Genomic DNA, 25410 nt, shown 5'->3' on the forward strand with positions numbered 1-25410 from the left:
GTGAGCAATAACGTGTCTGTTAATAATTCAGAACCATCGATCCAAAGGCAGGCGAGAGCACCTGGAAACGACCATCAGCTCTGTGATTCCTGTCTAAAAGCATCTCATCCTAACTGGTTAACACAGGATCCCTAATGTCCCCTAAACTCTCCTAAAGCTTCAGCATGCTGGTCATGCAGAGTGTGTTCCCACCAGACAATCTGGTACAATCCCAGTTTGAATGGGGACCAAAATGCAACATTTCCTCCTTTGGTTCAGTTCGCTTTCGCACATTGAAAAAACAGTAAAAAATCAGTTTACTCACTCGCCTGTGGTGGCGCGGCACCAGGAACCACTGAAGGAAATAACATGAAAACCCCTAGAGGAAGACATGAGCGTAACTTCTTACTTTGAAAAGTGTAAACAAATATTGAGTTGCATTAGATTTTAGCGGTTGTAGAATTTCTCCTTTGTCTAAAAATACCACGAGCCATTTGGTTTGGTTGTATTTACCCAGAATGCCCTGCGCTATATTCCGCTTTTTGAGCAGCCCAGAGCTCACTTTTTTTGTGCGCATCAGAGTTTGATTGCGCATTCACGCTTCCTCAAACAAAACAATCTTTCTGGGCAAATGTAATAGAATTTGATTAAAGTGGAGGGGAGGAAATAGACCAGAGGACAGACGTACGTAAGTCCGGGGGGGAAAGACGAAAGTACAAAAATAATGTAGAGGATGCAGGGAGACGCGACCGGTAGACCCGAGGACGAATGTAAGAACGTGGGGAAGAAATACGGGATATTTACAGCACCTTTGTTCTACCATGTAACGTCACGATGAGCTCAGTCACCCGTTTGTTGAGACCAAGATGATATGAAATTTATTGTGCGGTTCGTCCATAAAGCTACACTTGCACTGTAAGCATCGACTACTCAGCCGCCCGCCGTGTTCAGTCTGTCCGCTCACCTGTATAAATACTCCTCAGCGCTCTTCCCGCCGTTCATTTCAACCAGCAGTCGTACTCCAGGCATTGCGCCAGTCATTTAAATTATGCTTATTGGTCCCCCAAAAACGATAAAAACATGGATCAATAAAATCCCTGAGCTTGAAAATTGGACGTTGTGCCGCTAAAACTTAAATTTCGTCAACAACTCATAGGCGGAAGTGAGAACTCCGCGCAATGCAAATAAAGTCCCGGTCGGAAGACAGTGCGCTAACTAATAAAACATTAATTAATGAAGCTTTGAGGCAGATAAATTTTCCTCGAGGAATTTTAATAATCGAGGTACTCGAATCATTCAGACAATTGTCATTCTAATGAAAATGTTTAATTACACACACAATGGGACTGTTTATGGTCTGAACCAGGATGGTTACTAAGCTGTTAACAGTCCAATGACTCAAACAGTACAGTGCGCCAAATCAGATGAGTTGGACAGTTTTTTTTTTTTTTGGTTTTTTTCCCGTTCTTCTGGAGAGTTGTGTATGGACGTGTCGTCTGTGATGCCATATGTAGGACAGATAGTCCGTCTCAGTGGGATTGGAGCTAAACTCCTGGCCAACTGGAGCGATTTCCAGTCCGTGGAGGAGATCCAGAATGTGCATAAGGTGATAATTGCATGCGTTGCTCACTAATAGTTTCTGCTCATTCTTCCCTCTCTGTTTGTTGTTTTGTTTTGTTTTTTTTCCTCTAGCTAGAAAACTAGAATTCTTAAAAGGTGCATCAGTGAGGAATTCTGACATGATTAAATGTGCAGGAAAAAAAAACGGCACAGATTTAAGAAGCTATTAAATGGATAGCGTACTTGGCACGGTTGAAATAAACGGATCCAAACGTCAGCTGTGACCTCAGGCTGGCCGCTCTGATGTGCGACTGTCTGAGCCAACAGGAACCTCTCACGCCGATGGGACGGACGCGTTTCAAATCACAGGCCTCACTTCCAGCAAGAACACGGACACACTGATGTGTTGTGTATAAACTGGGAACATGGTGAGAATTCTTGGTGCCCATTGGAGCTGAAGCTGTCTTATTAATATCACAACCAACTGCTTTATTTTGAGCAGAAAAAATACACAGTGACAGGTCTGCTTTCATTCAGAGTTGAGGATGATGCTTACTAAAACGTTTCTTTTCTGCAGCTAGTGGGAACTGCTGACTCTGTGTCTAAAAACTTGAAATGCAACTTTTGTGACAGTTGCTTGTGTAATGTAGATCTGTAAATCTTGGCTGAACTCAACAATGGGTTCAGCTCAGTGTTTGTGTTACATTACATTACAGTAATGCTTATTGTAGCTGGGGTCGGGACTTTAATGCGTTAATGTCTATTAATGAGTTACATAGATTTTCACACATTAAAAATTTTAACAATTTTTTTTTTACATGAAAAAGTCCTGAGCAAGAACCTTTGTATTCTCGTGATTCTGTTTGTTTGTAGTGGCATCTAATTAAGAGATTAAAAAAAATAAAAATCTTTGGTTATGATCATCATATAATTATTTAATAATTTAGAGGCAAAATTTAGCTTTTTTTGTTTTTGGTTAAAATGCAGTTAACGGCAATTAACTACTTATAGACAATGCATAACAATTAACTCGATTTGAATTTGTTATTAAGCTTCACCACTTAATTTTAAGGTGCCCTTTTGTTGCATGAAATGTAGGAACTGAGTTCCACCATTAATGAAAACCATTTCTCAGTTTCATGGATTAATTTTAGGTACAAAACGAAATTATAAGACTCCATGCTTTTAGTTTGAAAATGGCATTAAGTCAACTTGCGACCGGAAAGTTTAACCAGAAACTAAAAATCTGACCTTAGTTCTGATTGAGTGCACCAAATTGCATTAACAACTACTGTACTTGGTGTAGAAAGCTCAAAGTTGGCTGTTAGCTCTTTGTTTTGATATCACTGTGATATCTGCTAGCCCCCCCAGGCCTCTTTATACTACTGTAGCGTTTACTGTTATTGGCTCAATTTATTAAAATATTAATTAGAATCTTTGAATGAAGTGGTTTATAATACATTTTAATGCTCAGTTAGTGTTATTTCGCCTATCGGTTTAGCCGAGGCTGTTTATTTGCTGTAGAGCTGAGCGTGATGTCCAAGGAGCTCCCTGCAGCATTCCATCACCACTCATTGGCTTTCCTTTCATCAGCGCAGGACGGTAATGTCCTCTAGAGGGTTGTATTGGCAGTTCTGAAAGTGGCTTGTATCCACGTGTTTTCCGTTAAGGCTTAGAAAACATGCTCTGCTCCAAAGAGTTGTGGATATAAGCAGTGATCACATCCATCCATCCAAGCTGGCACACTTGTTGCTCCGACTCTACTGGACTCGTGTTCCTCCCGGGATCCCTTATCATATTTGTCATTGACAAATCAGATTTCATCCTGAGCCGCTTCTGACTTCTTCCTTTGCAGATATAGATGAAGATATGATTGCATGACGCCTTGAATCTTGTAGAATGTGATACAAACTAAAACTTTTTTTACACCGTTTTTCAAACGTCACTGAGATTCCTCTGATTTGCTCAACATTTACTAGTGACATACATGATATCAGATTTAGCGCATCAGGACATTGCTCTCGAAACTGCTTAAACTTTTCCAATTTCAGGCTAGATGTTGAAGGACTCGCATCTCTAAGTTCACCTGGAAAAGTTATGGTGCATTTTAGGGTCGTCTTGAAATTTTACCCCAAAGCTGAATATCCCTAACTTTTTGAGGAGTTTATATTTAGGCTTATTTTAGCCCTTTTGGTATTGTTAGACTTCTTTTTGAATTGATTTTTGTTTATGCAACTATCTATGTAGAGGTGGTTGATATATTCGATCATAGAATGTGTCGACAATCCGCCAAAGCAGAGAGATTGTGGGATCGTCTTTAGAGCACATTCCGCGCATTGCAGTTCTCTGCTCTCCCTCAAACACATCACTTTTGTTCCTTTTCTTTCACCTTCATGAATAACTGTTGCAGGGTCGATATGGTTGGTTGTCTTAATTACAACAGTATTGTATTTTTTTTAGTATTCCTGTTAAAGGGGAGTTTCTCTCTCCGCTGTCGCTGCATGTATGTTCAGTATCAGGGATTACCAATGAACTGAACTTTGACCTTGATTTTTTTTTTTCCCTTCGTATTACTCCTTTTCATTCAAAACTATTATGTCAATAAGTGACATGTTTTAAAGTGATTGAAATAAAATAAAAAAATGTCTGAAATTTACTGTATTGTTGACAGATGTCATTTATTGCACATCTCTTAAGTGCCTTAAGGTGATATTTGTTGTGAACTGCAGCTATATAAACGAAATAAAATAGAGAAAAAAATCACAAATCTTTACATCATTTGTTTAACATCTTTTAAAGAAGGTCTAGTTGACTGTATGTGTGAACATAACTTCCAGAAAAATTTCGATCCTGCTTTATGAATTTAGCGCCTAGTGCTCTAAGCAACATTCGCTGCTTTTTTTGTCTTTCCCACACAGACAGCTGTTTGCTTTTTGAAAAAGAGCTGCAGCTGAATACACACACACATGCACACCCACACACACACAGGGGGAGCTGCAGCCTGCTGCCAGTTGAATAGGGTTGTACTTTCACTAGTCCTCTACTGAGAACATCATTGTAAAACATCACAAATGCTTGATTGTTGGTGAAAACCCAGACCTTTATTTATTTATTTATTTATTTTTATCAATAATTGTTTCTTGAAGCTGTGAACATAAAAATAGGCCCTGATTTTTATATAATACGACTTGCTGACTAACGGTATGATTCCAAGAAAAAAGATTAATCAAAAACGTATAATGGTATGCATTTCATATCAGTCTATCAAATTTAATTATTGATCAATTTTCGTTTTAAACATCCAAAACACTGCCAAACTAGTGAGGAGAACTTCATTTATCCGCCATTGGTAACTGAAGAGTGAGTGAGTGAGTTAGTTGATGCCACCAGCCTTTTTCAGCTCAGTCTTTCCTCTGCCTACAACCCCCAGAATGCCATGAGGTTCTGGATCAAAGTTCTGTGAAGTTATAAAAGTTTTAAGTCATATTTTCTTTTGACAGATCACGTGTTTATCACAGTTGATAGTATTGTTTGATCGCCCAGGTTAGAACAGATGTGTAACAACCTGACCAGTGACCACACATATTGCAGACAAGATTTGGCTTTTTTGAATCAGCTGTCTTTCTTCTCAGTGTTGTTGTTGTTTACAGCATCTGCTCTCGCTCCAAGCTTGACTTTAAGATGATGGGAAAGTGTTGGATCAGCTCTAGATTGAGCCAGAAAGACATCACTCGTAGAACTCCTCCCAGCAGACGGACTTCTACTTCTTAAAAAGTTAGGAAGAGCAAGCTGCCTCTCAGTAGGAGATCCTTTTCAAACTCCAAGCGTTTTCTACATTAGGTCACTGAAAGAGGCGAATTGTCTGAGTGTTTCACTGGCTAGCTTTCCCACTAGTTGATGATATAATGAAATGAAATGATTACCCCCTCCAGCATATTTTCAGTCAGACATGCAGTGGCTCCAGTGGTGAGGAGCAGTGGTTGAACAGAAATGCTGGGAGAGATTCATGTCTTTCATTTCAGAGCAAAAATTGAGCCGTTGTTCTTGTTATTGACCAAAATTGAGGCAAATGGAAATGTGCAGTCGGGACTAAAACTTCTCACCATTTTAAATGTGTGATTTTTTCCAGTTGTTTACTGACATAGTGGGATAGAGGATCAGTTTGAACTAGAGACTGTAGCATGAGAGACTCTTAGAGAAATCCTGTCACATTTCCCTCATGTTTGTTTGGCCTCAATGAATGTCGAAAGAGATGAGAAAAGGGGGATGGAAATGAGATTTTTGAGCCTTGCTGTGAAACTATGTGCTGCAGGGGCTGAAGGAGCACTTCCTGTTTGCTGACATGCCTCTTCATCAGGGAGTGTTGAACTGTGGGACTGCAGTGCAGCTCTGAGCAGAGAGGCTGAGTAAGTTGTTGAAGCCGGTTCTCCTGCTTGGTGGTCCTTAAAGCTCCTTGGTATTTTTGATGTTTTTTCTTTAAAGGATTACACAACTACTTGAACATGTTGGCCTATAACTGTTGTGATTTTTCTATTAACTCTATTACCACCTACAAAACGTCTACATTGGGGCAAACTGCCTCAAAGTTTTCATGAACAACCGTGGTCAGCTTGTGGCTTTCTCCTTACTATATTAGCAAGAGCTAACGCCATTAGCAGGAATCAAATCAGAACATATTTCTATTTCTAATGAATGGATGTTTAGTGAAAATTAAACATCTTTAAATCTTTGTAACACAATATATTTGGGAAAATGTTTTGATCCTGATGCTTACAGTAAGCAGCATGAGTTAGAAACTGGAACTCTTTGCTCTCCTTTCCAGTTAGCATTTCCAGCTTTTTCAGCTGACTCTCTCCTCTTCATCTGTTTGGTTTCCCCTTCTTACCTCTGCATTGCCTTCTTTTCCAACATTGTGCGTTTTAAAGTGAAGGGGCTCATCTTTCAATTTGCTAAAGTAGCTCTAAGTTACCTTAGCTAGCACCTCACATGCTTCACCTACCCAGGATACTGCAGCGTACAAATGGCAATGACAGTGTGACAATATTTCATTTGAGTTTATAAAAACTAAACAGCCTACAGTCTTTTTACTGTATTGTTTTTACATCTGAAATAAATGTTTCTCACATAAAGTCTAATGTTACAACAAGTTGTGGATCCCTTTAAATGCTAAACATGACTCATTTACAGTTATATGAGTAGAATATTAGGGCAAAGGAGGCTTTATTTATGTTGGTGTTCTTTTTCAAACAGGGACAGAGAAAGTATAGATGGAAAATAACCCGACCAGCTCCTACATGGCAGCTTAAAATTATTCCTCAACATACTTTTAGGGATTAAGTGCTGAAATTTCATATGTATATTGAAGACGGCTCAAAACATTTTTGTAACCGATGGTAAACACTGTCAAAGCAAATGGGATGTTATGGTTCTGTTTAAATCAGACTGATGACAAATCACTAAAAAGGGGGGAGAAATGAAACAGAAATTTTTAATTTCATTTAAATTTTGTTTGGATTTTAACCCAAGTTTCAACACCGGAATGAAATGAAGACGTTTCATCTTTGCGACAAATATACAGTTACCAGTCTGACCTACCTTTCCGCTCTCTGTGTTGTCCAGTATAATTGACCATGCATGATTCTGTGTGTGTTGGCTGTAGGAGCCTGAGGCCAGGACGCCACATAGAGGACGATAACATCGTGCCTGAACTCGCGCACATCCATCCCAGAGAAAGACCCGACTGGGAGGAAACCATCAGTGCCATGGTGAGACTCAAACAGCTCTGTTAATCAGTCAGACATGCTTTACTTCATAAAAACAAAAACATAAAATGTCATAAAACACATGTGAACATTGCAGCTTCAGTGCTGAGAATGCACCTCCTACTATTGGAAAGAAACCCAAGCTCAGTTCTAGAACATGAATAAAACTCTGTTATTTCAGTCTTTTTAAAAATGCATCATTTTGACATCGATGTTCTCTAACAAACCCCTGAGGCTTCACAGAACAGCTGGATTTATTCTCAGGTTAAATGGCACACAGCTGGACTATAATTACTTGCTAGTTGTGGTTGTTCTGGATTTTAATTTGGAGTGTCAGAATAAAGAGGGACAAATGTGCCGCACATATGCATGAACCACAAATCAAGTCTCATTTAATTTGCACGTCATAATTTTGCACCAATTTGCTTTGGTCTGTCGAGTAAAATCTTATTTAATAGAAAATGGGGGAAAGTTTCAGCCGTTTGGAGTTTGTTGGTGAGGTATTGTAGTCATTAAAAAGTCAATTTTTTCAAACCCATTTTTTATTCAGCTCAGTCCAGTTCATTGGGAATAATAGTGTTTCTATGTGAAGCCCAAAGTGAATCTCTTCCATCGTCTGATCGTGTTTCCCGGTTCTGATTCTGGCTCCCTCCTCAGCTTCTGTTTATAAAGCAGCAGGCCGGCGAGTTTAAACTTCCACTACTCTGAGAACGGCGCCTCAGGTTTCTGATCAACTCGCCTCCGAACCACTTCAGACTCTCTGCCATCTTCCTGCCGTCGTCTGTTCACTTCAGCCCAACCTCCGGTGCTGGTTCCATTCAGCACGTGGCATCATTCATTATTTCCTTTCCTCCCCTGGTTTTACTGCGGGCCTTGCATCTTGCATCAACAGCACAGTGAAAATGAGGCCGTCTCCATGGTAACACGCTGAGCCACCCGTGGTCGGCGCGTGGTAAGAGCTTTCTCGCAAGTGTTCGCTTCGATCCGGCAACAGACAGAGAGGCCGTCACCAACCTTATTCATCAATATTCATCACCAAGCTGATGAATATTGATCAGAGAGGCGGGGCTTTTAATTCTTCATGTTGGCTCGTCAACATTTGAGAGCAGAGCGGCTATGAACTGGGCTGGGATTAAATTCTAGATGTCTCCAGTGGCTCCAGAAGGTGATAGATATTAAGCAACTTAGTGTAAGCTGTTACACCAACACCCTGTTGCACCGGGGAGCAGAGAAATGGAGCAAAATGCTCCCAAAGCCCAGTGGGCTAATGGTGCAGAGCTTTACACCGAACATGGCACAGGATGTGGTACTTTGATCTGAGCTCCCTGATGGAAGTGGAATCTGAAACTTTCAGGCAAGATGTAAATTCGAACTCTTGCTACTTGTTTTTTATCAAAGAGAGAGCAGTTCAAAACTCAGACTGGCACAACTCTCACAGATGATTGATCAGAAACCCAAAACTACCTCATAATGACTCACTAGAGAGTATTATGTATTTTCCAGGCACATTAAACAATCAAGTACTGCGTTCAGTTATTCTAAAAATGCTATGCATCAAACATAATTTAAAAGAAATTTGACTTCATAATTTAATGTCTTGAAATTAAGAACTCCTGGTCTTTCTGAAACTCGACCTTCAGGAAGTCATCACAACATCACTTCCACCAGTTGTCTGCTAATTGCTTCTTGCTAGTCTGAAGGAGCTGACTGGGGAAGGAGGAGGGCAGGGTGCTTTGTGAGCTGGGAGTTTAGAAGCTGCAGCTCCAAGGAGGATCTTTGTCTGGAAGGCGGCACTCGGTCCACCCAGGCGTTTTGCACAGCTGAATGGTTGCCATGGGAGATTAAAGAATTTCTCAAACATGACAACACTCTGATGAGGTAATAACATAATATGAACTGCAGCAGTTACTGCATTAGATCTAATGGATGCAAAAATCAACAGTACCCTCATTGTCAGTATGACGTGTCATTGCAATATCAGTGTGTACAATATTCATATCGCAAAGAGACGGTTGGATTACAATAATTGTAGGTCAATATATATAGATTATATTTTGATGAAATGGAAAATGTAGAAGTGTTACACCTGGGCTTAGCTTATTGCTAAAGATTGTTCTGACCTTTTTAGGTCATTCTTATTACTGCTGCCGTGCCAGGCGCCGGGTATTATTCTGTACCATCTAATATAGTCAAGAGAAATTAATGAGTGAACTGAGAAGAGGTTTCAGGTAAATGCTACAATTAACTCACCTCAGTTAACACCTTGAATGGACATGAGAAACACCATGGAGGAGGACGCCAGGACCAATTCCCGAACAGCAGGCCAGGATAATTTACAACAGTTGGTTTGTTTGACAAAAGCCTGATTCCACTGATCTCCATTGTTCTTTAAGGGACCTGGCTGTCCACTGAAGGACTTGCGCGTAATGTTATGTGTGGACAGAAAGGCTAACTGCATGCTGTCTGCTGAGGGTCGGGTATTCAGGATGTAAGTGAGGTAGCACTGTGCCACAGAACCTAATGCTGCAGTGTTTAAAACAGCCTGTTGGCTCTGTCAGCTTCATGCTGTGAAGACCTTGGGTAGAGGAGGTGCAGAAAGTTCCAGCTGACTTCATCTGCATACCACCTTCACTGTCACGCCGTCTGGCTGCCAGATCACAAGCTGCTTACAAGAAACTTTCCCAAATAACAATCTCTGCTTTCTTAAGAGCTCACATAACATCCAGGGCTCAGTTTTCAGTCTGTTTTTCAAAAACAAACCAAAACAGAGAATGACTTCTTCTGTTTTTATTTGTGTTTCCTGTAGTTTTATTTTTGTCTGGCAATCAGCGACTAAAAATCAAGCACTGATATCTGCTGATATTTCTTGACTATGCATTTACAACACAAAGTTATGAGAATCTGCTTCATAAATTACACGGATTACACCCGATACAGCTAAGTGTGAATCTGATTGGAAGTAAGTTAGGTTGAATTGGGCAGAATGTTAATATCATGCAGTAGTTGATGCCTTTCTTTTCTCTATATCATACATTCTGGTTTATGGATCTGTTTTTTTGACTAACTGGCAGATAAATTTGCTTCAGCGTCCTCATATGCGGCTTGTTTTACGTTTCAAATAGCAGGATGGCAGTATAAATACACATGAGGACAACAGTTAAAAGACCGGTTAACATTTAATTAATTTCATTTCCCTTTGGGACCAATAAGAGATCTTAAAAAGGATAGAATAAATATTTGATCTCGAGGAGTTTTATCCTTATTAAATAAAGATTAAAGTAGATTTGAGTTTGAACATCACATCCATTGCTTGAACTTTTTCTGCCTTAAAGAAGGTCTTTGTAAAAGATAAAAATAAAGATCCATACACCACTTTGCAAAATATTTAATACTCCTTAAGCTTTTTCACTTGTTGCCATGTTACGATCCGAAAACTACAAACGGTTTCAGACCAAAAAACAATAATTCAGTCTGATTTCAGTTTGCTTTATGTGGAAAAGGTGTTTTACCTGGAGAAGACAAAGAGGAACCTTTTAGCCTCTAAACCTTTAAAATGTGCAAAGCAGGTAGAGAGGAGGAGAGAGATGTTTCCACAAAGTACACTACGATTTTCATGTTTTATTTCTATTCACCTAGTGTTGTTTTGGGGTAATAAATACTTTTACAAGACACTCTAAAACTTCCACGTTTTTTTTCTGGATGTTCTTCACTAAACCCAGAAACAACACCTTCTGCAAAAAAACCCCCAACAAAAAACAACTTTTTTCTCCCTCAGTCAGATGACATAACTGCTTATTCAAGCAGCTTTGACACAAGATCATGGGATGTATTTCTGCTGTGTTTACAGAAGTAACTTCCACAGCATCTACAACTGAGCTCTTGACCTCCTCTGTTAACTGAGCGTACACATGGAGGTAGCGGGTGATCCGTACCAGCACACTCCCCCACCAAATCATTGTTTCAATAATCTCATTTGATCTGAATCTGCAACTTGCGCACAATTTACTAGAACAGTGTTGACAGCGCCTCATAGGTGTAGTATGTCGGTACCAGATGAATGTTTATACACACGTATCACTAATATTTGTGCTTCTGCTAGTTTGAATTTCTTTACTTTTTTCTTCAGGCACGAAGTGCGGAGATTCCTGAGCTAAGGGCGGAGCCCCTCATGCGCTCCAGCAGCAGCAGTACGGCCAGCATGAAGGTCAAAAATGTCAAGAAGTGAGTAATCACACACACAGGTTATATATTTTTGCTTGATATGTGATCCATTGTATCTTTGTCCACCACCTGGAAAGAACTAATTTCTTACATTGCTTTTTCACAATAAATTAAAAGCATAACTAATTTCTATAAAAGAACCAGTGTTTTAATTTGGGTGTTTTAACAGATGTCAAAGTTGAGTTCTACCAAGCTATTTAAAGATCAAATCAAATCATCTTGTTTGGACATTATAGCTTGGAAAACTACAAATTTCTTCCAGATGTATCTGTTGAAAAAAAATGGCTGCTGTGTTTAAATGACAGTAATTTTTTGTCATCAACAGAGAGATGTAGAGCTGCACCAGTAACACTGACTTATAAAGGGACTAGTGTCCCTGGTACAGAGCCTTGAGGAACACCTCATCCCTTGTTACCATGGCCGTTCTGTATCTAAACAATCCGTGTTTCTGTTGTGTTTCCAGACTTTCCTTCACCAAGGGACACTTCCCAAAACTGGCCGAGTGTGCCCACTTCCACTATGAAAATGTTGATTTTGGAACAATCCAGGTACAGTCCTGACACTTCCACTGGAACTTCTTCACCATACTAGTGACTCTTCTGATAGCATACGTCCTTACCGAGGAACAGTGGGTCATGCCGGTTCTGTTTCTAGTCACGTTTCTGTCTGCTGTAGACTGACTCTTTCATCTCAGATTCATTTGCTTCCTAAATTGGAAGTGACTCAAAAGGGTTTAAGTGTTTCTTGTAACCTGGACATGAATGAGATTGTGTCTGGTGGTATCTGCTTTGTTTCTGACCTTGGTTCTTCCAACAAATACTTTCATCTGTTTAGTTTAGATCATTCTTCAGCTTTTAATGTTTCCTTGTGTATTATGGGCATGACCATAATACACAAACAGTGTTGTTCTCCACTGTTTGTACTCCAGCTCTCCTGTCATATTTAGTGCCGTAAGAGGACATCCATGGTGCATTTGGAACGCTGCATGTAAAATAGGACAGAATAGAATAACATCCGTTGTCGAGTAATTCCATGTTAGCATTCAGGGGGTAAAAATGGAACGGCTTAGTCTTATAAAATTAGCTGTCGTTCTCCAGCCTTAACCAAATGCATCCTGGGATTGTTTCTTTTTCCTGCTCTGACTGAGAAAGCAAAAAGAAAAGAAAAATAGTGATGGAAATTGAGAGCATGCCCTATTTCTCTGTCCCAACGCTGCTCCTCTGAGTGTGAAAGTGTTTTCTTTTTCTCCGAATCTATCAGCTACATACTGACTAATCACACCACTGAGGTTCATACCGTTTCCTGCTGAAATTACTTTAATGCACCAGTAGGGGTCAGTAGTGGGCTGGATTAATTGCACTAAAGCAGGAGAGGAAAGTGGCTGCAGGTTATTCATTGCTTTGTCTCCTAACTGCACACATAGAGAAGATGTTGGAGCTGCAGACTGTAACTAGGTGTTCCTGTTAGTGTCCCATCTGTGGCTGCTGGCTGCTGATTGGTCGCCTCCACACACCTCGGTGCAAAACTGCTGTCATGTATCTGTGTGTCTTCGCTTTACCACGTTGTCATTTCGCCTCCCTGATGAGCCAACGGAAGCTCGAGTCTGTAGAAAGAGATTAAACACTCTGTCATGTCGGTTAGTTTCTGTATTTCATATTTAATATTTTTACAACTGAACACATTAGTTTGGTTAAATGCCTGATAACTGAAGCCGTGTGTTTTTGGAGCGATGACATGACACTAAGAGCTCAACTCTTCTGCTGGATAAAAGCATAGCTGCTGATTAGCCTACATGACGCAGTGGTGAAGTTTGTTTCTTCAGGGTTCAGTTTCTCCCGCCAGCCATCAAAGCTGAACGACTAAAAGAAAATAAATCATCAGAAAAGGCCAGAGTGGACTTTGGACAGACTTTCAGACTTGAGGTGAGATCTGTCCTGGACGGAGTTTAGGCTTTACCTCAGCTTTGGGTTTTGGCCCCTTTGTTGGAAGATTTTTTTTCCCCTGTCTGAAAAAATAACTAATCAGACGAGCTATGAGTCAGAGCAATGATTCCATGGAAAGCTCTTTTTACATTCAACTTAGAACTTTGTTTTGGTTGCAGTTAAAGTGGCTTCAAAAGTATCTAACTTTTCCACATTTGGTTTCCGATTAAAACCAAAATATTAACTTTGTTCAAATTCTAGTACAAAACGGCTCATAACTGTGAAGGAACAAGACGGATGGGGTGAAGCAATGAATCAAATTTACTAAATTAGTAATTGCTGGAGTATACAGACTTAAAAAAAAAATTAGATTTGCTGAAAAGCACCCTCAGAGCAGTAATTAAGCCAAAACACAACAAAAAATAATATATTTAGCATTTAAGATGAAAAAAAAAGCATCGTCTGTAAATATGTTCTACCCACAACTGCTCAGGTAGGAGTTTTAACTTTGTTGGTTTAAATTGTGTAAAAAACACCTTAAGTACCTTTTGCTTTCTAATTATTAATTGGCTAATGCAAAAATTAATTTACATATGACCAAGTGTACACTATGTCGTATTTTTGGCAATAAAATCTTTTTCTCACTTAAAAAAATGAGCTGAATTATTTGTTTATTTACCTATTTTAACATATTTCTAATAATGTACAAAGAGGCTTAAGTGGTTACATGAAAAATCTACAATATGTTCCAATTTGTTTCTCCAATTAATCAATTAATCATCTAAATAATTGATGGATTGTTTGTTGCAGATTTTTAAAAATCCAAATCTGAGGAACTCTGAGGTTTGTCTTTGAATCGATACGCTGTAAAACCTCCTTGTACTGCAGTTCCAGCTGCTGGTCTTGTTTTCTTGTTTCTGCAATACATGATGATTGCATGTAGCTCAGAATACAGTTCTGTCATAAAATCCCAGTATAACAGAAAACGCCTGTGGTTGTAACATGAACTGATGTGGAAAGGTTCAGAGTTGTGAATGCTTTTGCAGGTTTTTCTTCTAAACGCTAACCAGTGTAGCATTTTGTGGTATTCCCTCCTTACCCGATCTACTGCTTTCAGCTTTGCTCTGTTTTTTTTATTTTTTATTCCTCCTGTCGTGTAATCTTTTCTCCTGCTGCAGCAGTAATTGTGAAATCTTGAACTGATTGAAGCCGGTTTTCTCCAGTGTAATTTTTGCGTTTACCTGCAGCTGCACTCCTGGAGTAAATTGCAGACTGCAGTCCTGTCATCTTAGCAGGGCCCACTCCCACTCCCAGTGTGGCCACCTTATTGAGTTGCAAACATGTTATTTCACGTGTGGTTGGCGGTAGAGTGCACTCTCACTGTCGGTGCACATGTGTTTTGTATTGTGCAATTGTAAATGCTTATAGACTGACAGAACATTGATGTTTCAGCTTATTCTAGCAATATGTCAGAGACCTAGTTAACATCTCCTAGCTTCTTTCTGAAAATGAATTGAACCAATAATCATTCATGGAGTTTCTTTGAGGAATCCTTTATAAATGTGGATTGAACGCTAATATTAGGTAGCGTTCAATCCAAATTTAACGTCGGTGCTGCTGCGTCATGTTCAGCATTGAGATGCTATTTTAGGCTTGAATAGCTTTACTGATGGGCTAACTCTATTTAGCTCGACTTGAATACAGCAACAGTCTTTTCCTGCATCCTATCAAATCTGGTTTTTTTCAGAAGCAGCTTTGTGCAGCTTCTCTTAACAAGCAGCTTTGTGTTTCGTGTGTGTCAGATTCACGGGCGTACCACAAAAGTTTAGGCTGGAACATTTGGATGTAAACAATAATACAGGAGATTAATTGCGTTCAGATTTTTCATTCAGTAATATCTAAATCATTTATTACTACAAAATTAACGTGTTTAGCAGAAGCACTAAATACAACAGTAATTTTCTCATTGGAAATGTTTTCTTCTCTAAGATTCTAAGAATATTATTCACAAACGTGTCCTTTAGATCGTAGTAGGAATCCCTGCTCTTGTTCCTTCAACCTGGAGAAGTGACAGCACTCTGGCTAATCTTCTCAGCTTCCTGTCACTCTTCCAGGCCTGGGACTGCATCAAACCTGCTGATAGACCTGCTCATAATAACTTTATTGACTTCAGTAATATCTCTCCGTGCCAGTCGGCTGTGCTCTTCCTCGCAGCAAATCCGCAGCCAGACATTTTCCCCGCCCTGTTGCCGATGGCACGCGGAGCTCAAAGCTTTCAAACGTTTTATTACTAATGGACGCTTCCATGTAAACTGGTCCTGTCATCCACTGTTTGCTCTGCCAAGCCAGCCTGCAGTCCTGACTTGTCCACAAATGAGAATATTGGGAGAATTTTGCTTTGCATCCTCATTTTTATAGGAAACATGAAATACCTTACATTCACTTTTTCTGAAATGAAATCAGTTCTGATAATTAAAGTCCAACCCATCAGTATTCTTCTGGCTGGTACTGATTACTGATTTTCTTCCAGGTCTGACCAGCCAATTCCAGTTCTCTTAAGAGCTACAACATATACCAACAAATTTGCTTAAAATTTCTTTTAACTCTATTAATGAAGTTAACTGCAAAAAAAGGATAGGGTATGTTCCTTTATGGAGCTAAATCCTGTTTAAATTCAATAGAAAATAAAGCAGATGAAAAAACTTTCCCCATTTATGCATTCATGCCTATGTACCTATTTTTTAATCATTATTTATGGACTTTGTTGAGTTGATGTGTTTACCGAGTCTGATGGATTTATTGAACAGGGACTTATCTGACTAGCTTATCAAGGGAAATTGGCTATCACTCACTGATATCCAATCAACTGTCGGATCACAAGTAAATAACTTTGAACAGGTCTGCCGAAAAATATACAACTATTTATAGTATTTTTATTCATTACCTATTGTATTATTTAATGTTTCACAGCCGATCTTAAGAGGGACACTGTGCTGCCAGTGCCTGACTCTCTAAAAAAATGAACAAAGCTGTAAATAAAGACCCCTGTGTGATCAGGGGGAGATATTTTGACACTTTTTAACATCCTCGTGTGACTCCAAGAAAATAATTGGCTGGGATATTAAATCTTTAATTAAATCTTTAAAGGGGTGGGAATTCGATCCGATAGAAAACAATAATCATGACGGAGTTAACAGCTGTGATGGAGTTTCCCCTCATGTTGACCGCAGTGCAGCAGTCAGAACGGGTCGGCCAGCCACAGCAGCAGGTTGCGTGTATGGAAGCAGCCATCCATGTAATGAAGATTGGCACCCACAACCCCCCAACTCTCCTTTTAGTGTACAGCTAACATGTCTTCTACCTTCTGATTTGTAACATGAAATCCATTTTTTACATCTTCAGCCGTCATCTGCATTTGTGCAAGGCCCTTTCCTAGTGGGACGCTATTCATTATTTTAAATACCTCTTCATAGCAAACAACTTTCAGCCATCAGAAAAAAGACAAGAGTCAATAAAGAGAATCTGATTTTGTAACTCTAGATATTATCTGGAGTTATTGGTGAGATTTTGTCTCTTGAGAAGGTGAGAGCCTTGTTCTGTCATGTCGAACCCCGTGTCACATGTCCATCCAGAGGCCTGGGAGTGATGTAACTATTAGTCATTCTGCTCTCGGTGCGGGAAAACAAAAGCTTGGCCAGAGCTCGGTCTTTGTGCCTCGTGGTCATTGTTGAAAGGTTCTTAAAGCTCCACTGCGGACAAAGCGGCACAAAACCCAGCACTCATTAGGCACTGTTATGGTCGATGAAAACGGGCTCAGGGTTGATGTTTTTCAGTTTATGACGTTATCTGTTCCACGCAAACCTCCGCTCCTGAGTTTTAGGAGTTTATTCCATGACGGGGTTTAGTCAATCATCAATAAGCATGACCTGCTCACACCGTTCTGTTTGCTCTGTCTTCTTGTAGTGTCTGAGTAGACTGATTTATTACCACCGGCTCCGGTGGGAAACGTGCTTAAATGTTGGAATGTTTTAACTGCTGAGCCGGCTGCTTGGAGGAGCTGCACTTCAGGGGGCCGATAAGTCATCTGGAAGACCGCTACTCTGCTTTACCTGACTCATCAACATGATTTGTGGGTCAAGAAAATTACTTTAAGTTTTTTTGTTTTTGTTTTTTTCTTTGTGTTTTATCTGACACAACAGGATAATAATGGACGGTTACCACCAGTGTGCAGAATGGCCTGAATTAGCAGGATGCACATATCGACTCTATACTCTTTGCACTTTGGTGGAAATCCATTTCAGCCCCACTTAGTTCCCTTTGCAACAAAGGTTAATCTGTGTTGGATGGTGCTCCAGCTATCCTTACGCAGAGCTGTGCATGCACACCTCAGTAATCAGATTTATTTGGTGTCCCTGCTCCAAGCTATGATCTCACCCTGCTTTCAGCAAACTCGCTCTGTTTAGATTCCATTGCACTCCTGAGCCCTACACCCAATCCATTTTTACAGCTTAAGTAATGATTTTAGATATAGCCCCTTCACACTTCCTTCTGCAGTTCCCATTCACTGCAGCAGAGGCCTGCAGGCGGCCCTACTCTACCTCCGCCTGCTCTGCTCTTCTGCAATCTGACAAATTGCCGCCATTGTTCTCTGAACTGCAAACTGTCATCCACACAGCTTTAGACTCCAACCCCATGGTGTGTTGACGAGTCATTTTTCACAGTAAATCTTTTCTAATTGAGTTCTTCAACCCAAAGACCTACGTTTAATGCTGAAAAGTAAGTTGCTTAAAGTTGCCGTTTGTAACTTTTATTAAAAAAAATATGTTTCACGTATTTATTAAAACTCTCAGCATGTCGTAACAGTTTTTCTATAAGACAGATAGTCTGTGATAAGATTGATTTTGTCTCTGAACTTCGACTGTTGTTTGAAGAAATGCACCACTACTGAGTCGTTCTGACCGAAATCAACCAATCACAGCGAGGAGGAGGGTCTTACCACTCCCAATCATTCTCATGTACTTGCTGCTAAATGTCCCAATGGTGGAGAAGCAACTTACTGTAGCAGGAAAGCAGTTTATCCACTGTCATTGGAGGCCATGCTAACTAGCCTGAGCAATTTGACAAACTGCTAGCTGCTGGTCCAGCTCTCCGCTGCGTGTCTGTGTCCAGTAAGATTTACTTGTAGTGACTGTCAGACACTCCAGTAATTGTCTGTTAACCTCAGAGAGCTGTGGATGGAGAGCAGCTGATATAAAAATGCCCTTAATTGTGTTTTCTAGCCTTCCTGCCAAAAGGAGAGGTGACGTCATATTTTTTGTGTGTGAGGAGTTGTTAAAATGTAGGGGATTTGAGACCTTACTCTACTTTTAGCATTTTAAATTAGCGGTGTTTGGTGTTTTAAACTGTGAAAATCCATCTCCCTGTGAATCTATTTGAGAGGAGGTAGAACCTCCCTTAGCTGAGATCTCCAAAAAGCTGCCAGTATTTCTAACCAATCCTGAATCAAACTCCATAATTTTCCGGACTGCGTAGGAACCTTTTGCCAAGACAAAATGCATTATAAATCCCAAGCTGCACTGTACTCTTAAAGGGTTCTTGGCAAGTAAATTCCGAATCGGTACAAACTTTTGAGTATTATTTTTCTAGTAAAAGTTTAGAAAATTGGATTTAGTTTTAAATGTGCATTCTTGTCTTTAGTTAAGACCGTTTTATTTTCTCCCCCTTAGCAGCTTGGATACGCTATGTTAGGTTTCCTGGACATCATCAGAGCTCGTCTTGTCCAACCTGTCTTTGGTGTTGCGCAGCAGTGGGCTGAATAAACTGGGTCATCACTGGATTATCATTTGATTTTCATAAGCAGACGTATAGTGGTGAGATTCAAAGCTCTGCCGGGGCAGCTGGGGTGAGCGAAATCTCAGCTAACGGTAACGCACAGCTTGGGTTGGCCCGGCAGCGAGTGCTGTCACTGCGCCTGTTTTCCACTGCACACGGTGAGTTGCAGGGGACGATTTTGGGGCTTCAGAGACTGAAGTTTAGGCTTTGAAATGCTGCTGTAAATTTAAAATAAATTTCAGGAATGATGTATGGATCTTTTAAATTTCTTCTGGGGGAGATGAACAGTTTTGTTAGCATTCAGGCAACCCGTTGTGCATGGACGGATGAGCATACAGTGAAAGTTATGTCAGGATTGAGGCAGAAGTGTGAAGCCTCTTGAGCTGCTGCCATGGAGACAAGTTGGTGAGCGGTATTGTACGGTCAGGGTGGAGCTACACAATACAGTTTATTTATTAAACCATCGTTGCTTGAAACAAGCATGAGACATACTAGTGAGTCACTTTATCCTTGCTTTAGTACGATGCCACGTTAGGCGGTTGAGTTAAAACCCGCTTGCCTAATAAGAGTCCAGCTGGCAGTGGAAAGGTTCTCCTGAATACACCGTACCATATATTATCATACCGAGACCAATGCTGTGCCGTTCATTTTAAACAAGGTCAATAGAGCTCACCTAACTTTTCTGTTTTTGACTAAGATTTTACAGAATGTTTTATGAAGGTGCAGTTAATGGCACCCGGAATCAAAACGAAAAGACATATAATTAAAGATGGTTTACTTGAAACTGTTTATTGGGAAATATGAACTAGATAAAAGCTCAGTTTAGTTTTTCTTGTTTCTTCCAAAAAGTCATTAATCAGCAGTTAAATGAACCTAATTCTCCACTAAACTCCAATGGTTACTACAGGTGAAAAAGAAGAAGAGGGTGTCATGAAGTTGTTGGAGGATGTACTGTATGTTTTAATGACTTGAACAAAGATATTCATGTGTGATTTTAATCACAATCACACCCAGTATTTGATGGAAACATCACCATTGCGATTTCTTTTTTTTTTTTTTTACGATAGTGGGATATCAAATCTTTGCACACATTTGTCATAAAAACTCAGCATATGTTCTGTATTGAACTTAAAATGTATTAGGTAACCTAATCTATCAATGTTTATCTTGATTAGTTGAACTTTTGGTTTTTTTCTAAACATTGTCTCATTGTTTCGCATTTTTCTGTTGCCTTTTAAATCGCCAGCTGCAGAGTGAATGGCCGAGAGTGTTCTTCAAGACTTAGAATCTCAAACAGTGTATGTATCCATATTGGCATACAGTTATGGTGATGGAGAAGAGCAGCCTCTGACAGTTTTAATACATGAACAAATGATCTGCTGTCTTGCATTGTTTCTAAGTAAATAGGAAACTAGCGGTGGGAATCTTTAGGCTCTTGTTGTGTTGGTTCGATTATGACTCAGAAGGTTAAGATGCGATTATAAATAAATTATTGACACCTCCGCTGTATGACTCAACACGCTCGCTGAATATGTAAAGTTATGATGACATCAGAATTTGTGGGAATAGCTTTCCATGCATCCTATGTTACAGCTATTTTATTTGCCTGTTACTTTGAGCTCTAGATTGGTTCTTTAGTAACGTAGCTCTGAGGAGAAATGTTACATCTAGAGTTGGGATGCAGCAATATGAAAATTTGGGCCATTATCGATATCCGGTATTAACATTGCTGTTAATTACTAAGTGATATTTACCAATGTTTCATATATATATATTTCGCTAGCCTTTTGACATCTTGAAAAAAACTCGCCCTAATTCTGTCCCGTGCCACTGCTACATGACATAAACAAATGCCACATGACCTACCTCCTCCACTCCCCCTCCAGAAACAAACGGCAACATGGAAATAAATATCGGCTCTCAATTTCGGTCCAGTTTCATCTTGTTTTACTACGACCCATATTGGCTGATACCACAGAGCAAAGAACATGGATATTGCTTTGCATCGCTTTGCCAAAACAAACCAACATAAACTTCCTTCAGTGGACTCTAGGGATATATCTAACGATCCATTTAAGTAATCGATTATTGTATCAATTACTCTGATAATCGATTAATCAAACAAAGAATTGGCCACTCAAGCCTCTTTTGTATTATACATTAAAATAGACCAACAATTCAGTTCCTATTTTAAATAAGAAAAGGAACCGTCTGTGAGTTTGATCCCAGCTCTCCTTCCTGCCTCCAGTACTTCATGTTGTCCACCAGTCTGCTGGAGAATGCTCGTCATTTTGCCTCTCTGCCTGTTGCCTGCTCGAGTTTTGTACTTTCATACCAGACAAAACATGCTATCTTATGAACAACTAAAAATCCATATCAGCTCTTCAAAAATAGTTTTAGTAATCAATAATGCTATCTGTTATTCTGACAATTAATTATATAAAAATAGTGGCACATTGGTGATTAGTTGATTACTAAATCAGTTGACGATTATTTCAATAATCAGTTATTGCGATTAATCATTTCAGCCTCACTGTGTTTGTGCCGTTACTGCAGAGATTCAGGATGCAGACTCAAATCCAACAATCTACTGCATATTACATCCAAGCAGTTCTTTGCTTACTTTACATGCTCTGATATCATGATGCTGATTGTTCAGCTGCAGGTCTGTAGTTGCTCTTTGTGATCTTGTTTGTAATTGGTTGAGATGTTGGGCTGTGACCGGAGCAAAGGGCTCCCGAGGTCATATATTCAGAGGATGTATGTCGCCGTGGTTATTTTCTGCAGCAGCCTGCTCTCTTGGAGTCTGCAAAAGCACCTGAAACTGAGGCAAAGTCTCAGTTATTAATATGTAGGGATGTGCCGCAAAAAGGTAGTCCCTGGTCTGCACATGTGGAAGGACAGAAAGCAGAAAGCACCCCCTCCCTTCATGTCCTCTGCTTCTTTTTGGAATCTCTCTCTTTCTCTCCCTCCATCGTTCTTTGTCCTGCAAACACACAAACCGGAGAAGGGTTGAAGGGGGGAAGGGGGAGGGGTTAGCAAGCATGTCAAAGACGGAGGGGGGGAGAAAGAAAAAGCGAGTGAATTGCATGTGGCAGAGGGACACAAAAAGCAGACGGTCAGGTCAGCCGAGAACAAAACTAAACGAAAACATCTTTTCTTTTCCTTTTTTTTCCCATCTTGATTACGTGTAGCCTCTTCTTTGCTGCTGCTGAGCAGATTAGGTGTCAAACTTGTGCTGGGTGCGAGCCGTCAGAGAGAGGACGCCAGCTAGAAGGTGAACGTTTAAAGAAAAAGAAAATAAAAATGAGGATGGGGTATCACAATGGTTGGATGGAAAAGAGGGGAAAATGGAGTAGATGAAAGCTGTCCCACTGAGGAATCCAGCAAACCGCTCCACCACCGGTCGCCCTCCAACACCAGCTGCTGGTGATATTGTTGTCTCTGAATCGCACGCTAGGAGAGCCTGTGCTGTAACGGGAAAGAGGGCGCAGAGCTGACAGCCGGACCCTGCTGCGGAGAAAACGAGGCTCCTTCATGTCCGTCCCGTCTGTAGAGAAAGACTCAGTGGGAATGGTGCTGGGGACAGGTGCTGGAGCGATCAGAGCGATCAAACCAAGTGTGAAAGTGTCGACTTTGAAGGGAACGAACACCCGCTAGGAGTGCAATCTGACTCGACCCGCAGTAAGTGTGGCAGATGTTTGTGTTTGTGGCTTTGCCCTTTGGTTCTTCATGCAGATTGTCGTCCTACTGCAGAAAGTGGAGGAACTGCTTGGCTTTTTTTTTTTCTTTCACTAAAGATCACACCAGAAAAATCCAAATTCTTTTCTTATTACACTAGTCTGATGCAATTCAGTTTCCTCTCTTATCTGTGTGGCTAAAAAAAGTGTAAAACTGTGAGGTGGAGAAATATGGTGGCATTCTGAAGATCTTTGCTCAACAGAATAATAAACATTTAGCTGTGTGTAGTTTTAAAACAACTTAACACTTTGACCGGTCTGAATTGTTCTTCATCACTATTTATGAACTTGGCTAAGATTTCTACTATACTTGACAGTTTCTTCTAGAAATGTAAACATTGATGAAAAGATTGGAGGGTACGAGGTATTTTCTCTCTACGTTACCAGAGAATTTCCTGAGAAAGCAACATGGATGTGAAGTTTTTGTGAATCCAAAGAGGTTTGTGGTGATTTATGTCCTTCGTAATTCTGTTTCCAGATGTGCAACTTGAACTACAGAAGTCCACAGTGGCCAACTCAGATGAGCTGAGCTAGCAATTAGCCTTTCTAAATGTTTCAGAATTAGTCATTGGGTATTCTAATTGTCTCTAGACAGTTATTTTTGAAAACCACATTTTCTGTCTTTTATTTTGTTTGCTGTTTTTCTTGTGATACAGTATTTTCCGCACTATAAGGCACACCTAAAAACCTTAAATTTCCTCAAAAGCCGACAGTGCGCCTTATAATCCAGTGCACCTTATATATGGACCAATATTGAGCCACAACAGGTCTAGCAACTACGGTAAGCAGCCACTGACTTCATTTTCGCCCGTAGAAGAAGCGCACGGTGCATGCTGGGATAGTTGTCAACATGCTGGTTTGTTAATAAAGTTTGACTGACCTATCTACCTACCGACCTGATAATCCACGAACATGCTGTGCGCGAACGGAGAAGGGTGACCATCGTCCGGCCACGCCCCGGCCCAGTCACGAAGGCTCTCCTCGCCGACCGGAGTCGGACTGTTTTGTTGACATTCCCGTTAGTGCAGCTCCATCTAGTGGATACATAACGTAACTCCAGCCTCTACTGTAGCGTCTATTCTATGCGCCTTGTAATGCGGTGCGCCTTATATATATGAAAAAAGTTTTAAAATAGGCCATTCATTGAAGGTGCGCCTTATAACCTGGTGCGCCTTATAGTGCGGAAAATACAGTAATTATATTAGCATTTCGTAACTAAAGCTGCTCAGTATTGATGTCCAGTTTTAACCTGCTGGTTTTCAGTTGATCCTTTAACAAATAAATAACGGTGAAATTGTTTTTTTTTTCTAACATTATTATTTATATTGAGCATCAAGAAAATCAGGTTTACCGTTTCTGGTAATGTAGAGAGAAACAAGGATGAAAGGTTAGCATCTTATGCTAGCAGTTGGCATGTTAACTTTAGTAACTCCCCACAGACTGAAGACCTTAGCTTTAACTGTAAGATTGCCAAAAGACTCGAACATTTCCAAATCCAAAGTTTTCTGAGACAGACTGATGTTGAAAGGTCAGAAGATAAAACATCAGCTTTGTGGCCTTATCCTCTGTTAGCTTGCTAATCAAGTAGCAGCCTGAATGGAATGCCGACATGTCATAAATGGCTTCCTTTTTAAAATCTGGCATGCCGGTGCTTCCTCTGATAAAATGTCTAAACACCTGACTGATGCTGGAGGCAGATTTCTTCTGAACATGGCACATGGCATTGATGCCAGAGAGTTCAGCATTTGTTTTATCAGACCGGAGAATTTTAATCCTAATGATTTGAGAGTCCTGCAGCTGTCTTTTGGTAAAGTCACTCCACAGAGCAATTGTGGAGCTCTAACAGAATGACCATTGGGTTAATGGTCACTTCCCTCATTAAGACCTTTCTTCCCTATTTGCTGAGTTTAGTTTAGGAATTATCCTGGTGGTTCCAAATGTCTTCCATTTACGAACAATGGAGGTAATTAGGAGCTTCGAAGCAGCAGGACATTTCTGTAGGCTTCCTTACAAAAATCTCTCTTAATGCTTTTTCAGCAGATGAAAATACAAGACCTGGAGTTAGATGGGTGTTTGCCTTGAGTTCAGCGGTATCTACTGTAATTTGCAGAGTTGGATAGATGGTTGACTTATTTATTGGTGGGAAACAGTCCTGTCAGCCTCCATTGGAAAAAGAGATTGAGCTTGTTGGCAAAATAGTTGATTTGTTGTTCATGTTTCTCTCTGTGTAAATACTTTGATGAACCGGAGATTAGAAGTCAGATTTTGCATTTTGGATTATTAAAATAGTACTTCTGAATTATTTTTCCCCTGAAGTTTCTGCTTTCAAAATCTCCTATAATACATAGTTGACCTAAAAATCAATGAGATGATGTTCAAAATGCTTCTGATCTT

The 25410-nt window shown here is 40.1% G+C and overlaps 1 protein-coding gene across 4 annotated transcripts in view; it reads left to right on the forward strand.

Moving 5' to 3' along the window:
• The window catches only part of arhgap32b (Rho GTPase activating protein 32b), an 89324-nt gene that overhangs the window by 28071 nt on the left and 35843 nt on the right, over window positions 1–25410 (forward strand). For all 4 annotated transcript variants that reach the window (XM_008428364.2, XM_008428366.2, XM_008428367.2 and 1 more), the window contains exons 3-5: window positions 7199–7304; window positions 11428–11522; window positions 11986–12070. In XM_008428364.2, the coding sequence (XP_008426586.1) occupies window positions 7199–7304; window positions 11428–11522; window positions 11986–12070 (286 nt within the window). The remainder of the gene's footprint in view (window positions 1–7198; window positions 7305–11427; window positions 11523–11985; window positions 12071–25410) is intronic.

This window comes from Poecilia reticulata, linkage group LG14 (assembly GCF_000633615.1).
Source record: "Poecilia reticulata strain Guanapo linkage group LG14, Guppy_female_1.0+MT, whole genome shotgun sequence".
Lineage (NCBI taxonomy): Eukaryota > Metazoa > Chordata > Actinopteri > Cyprinodontiformes > Poeciliidae > Poecilia > Poecilia reticulata.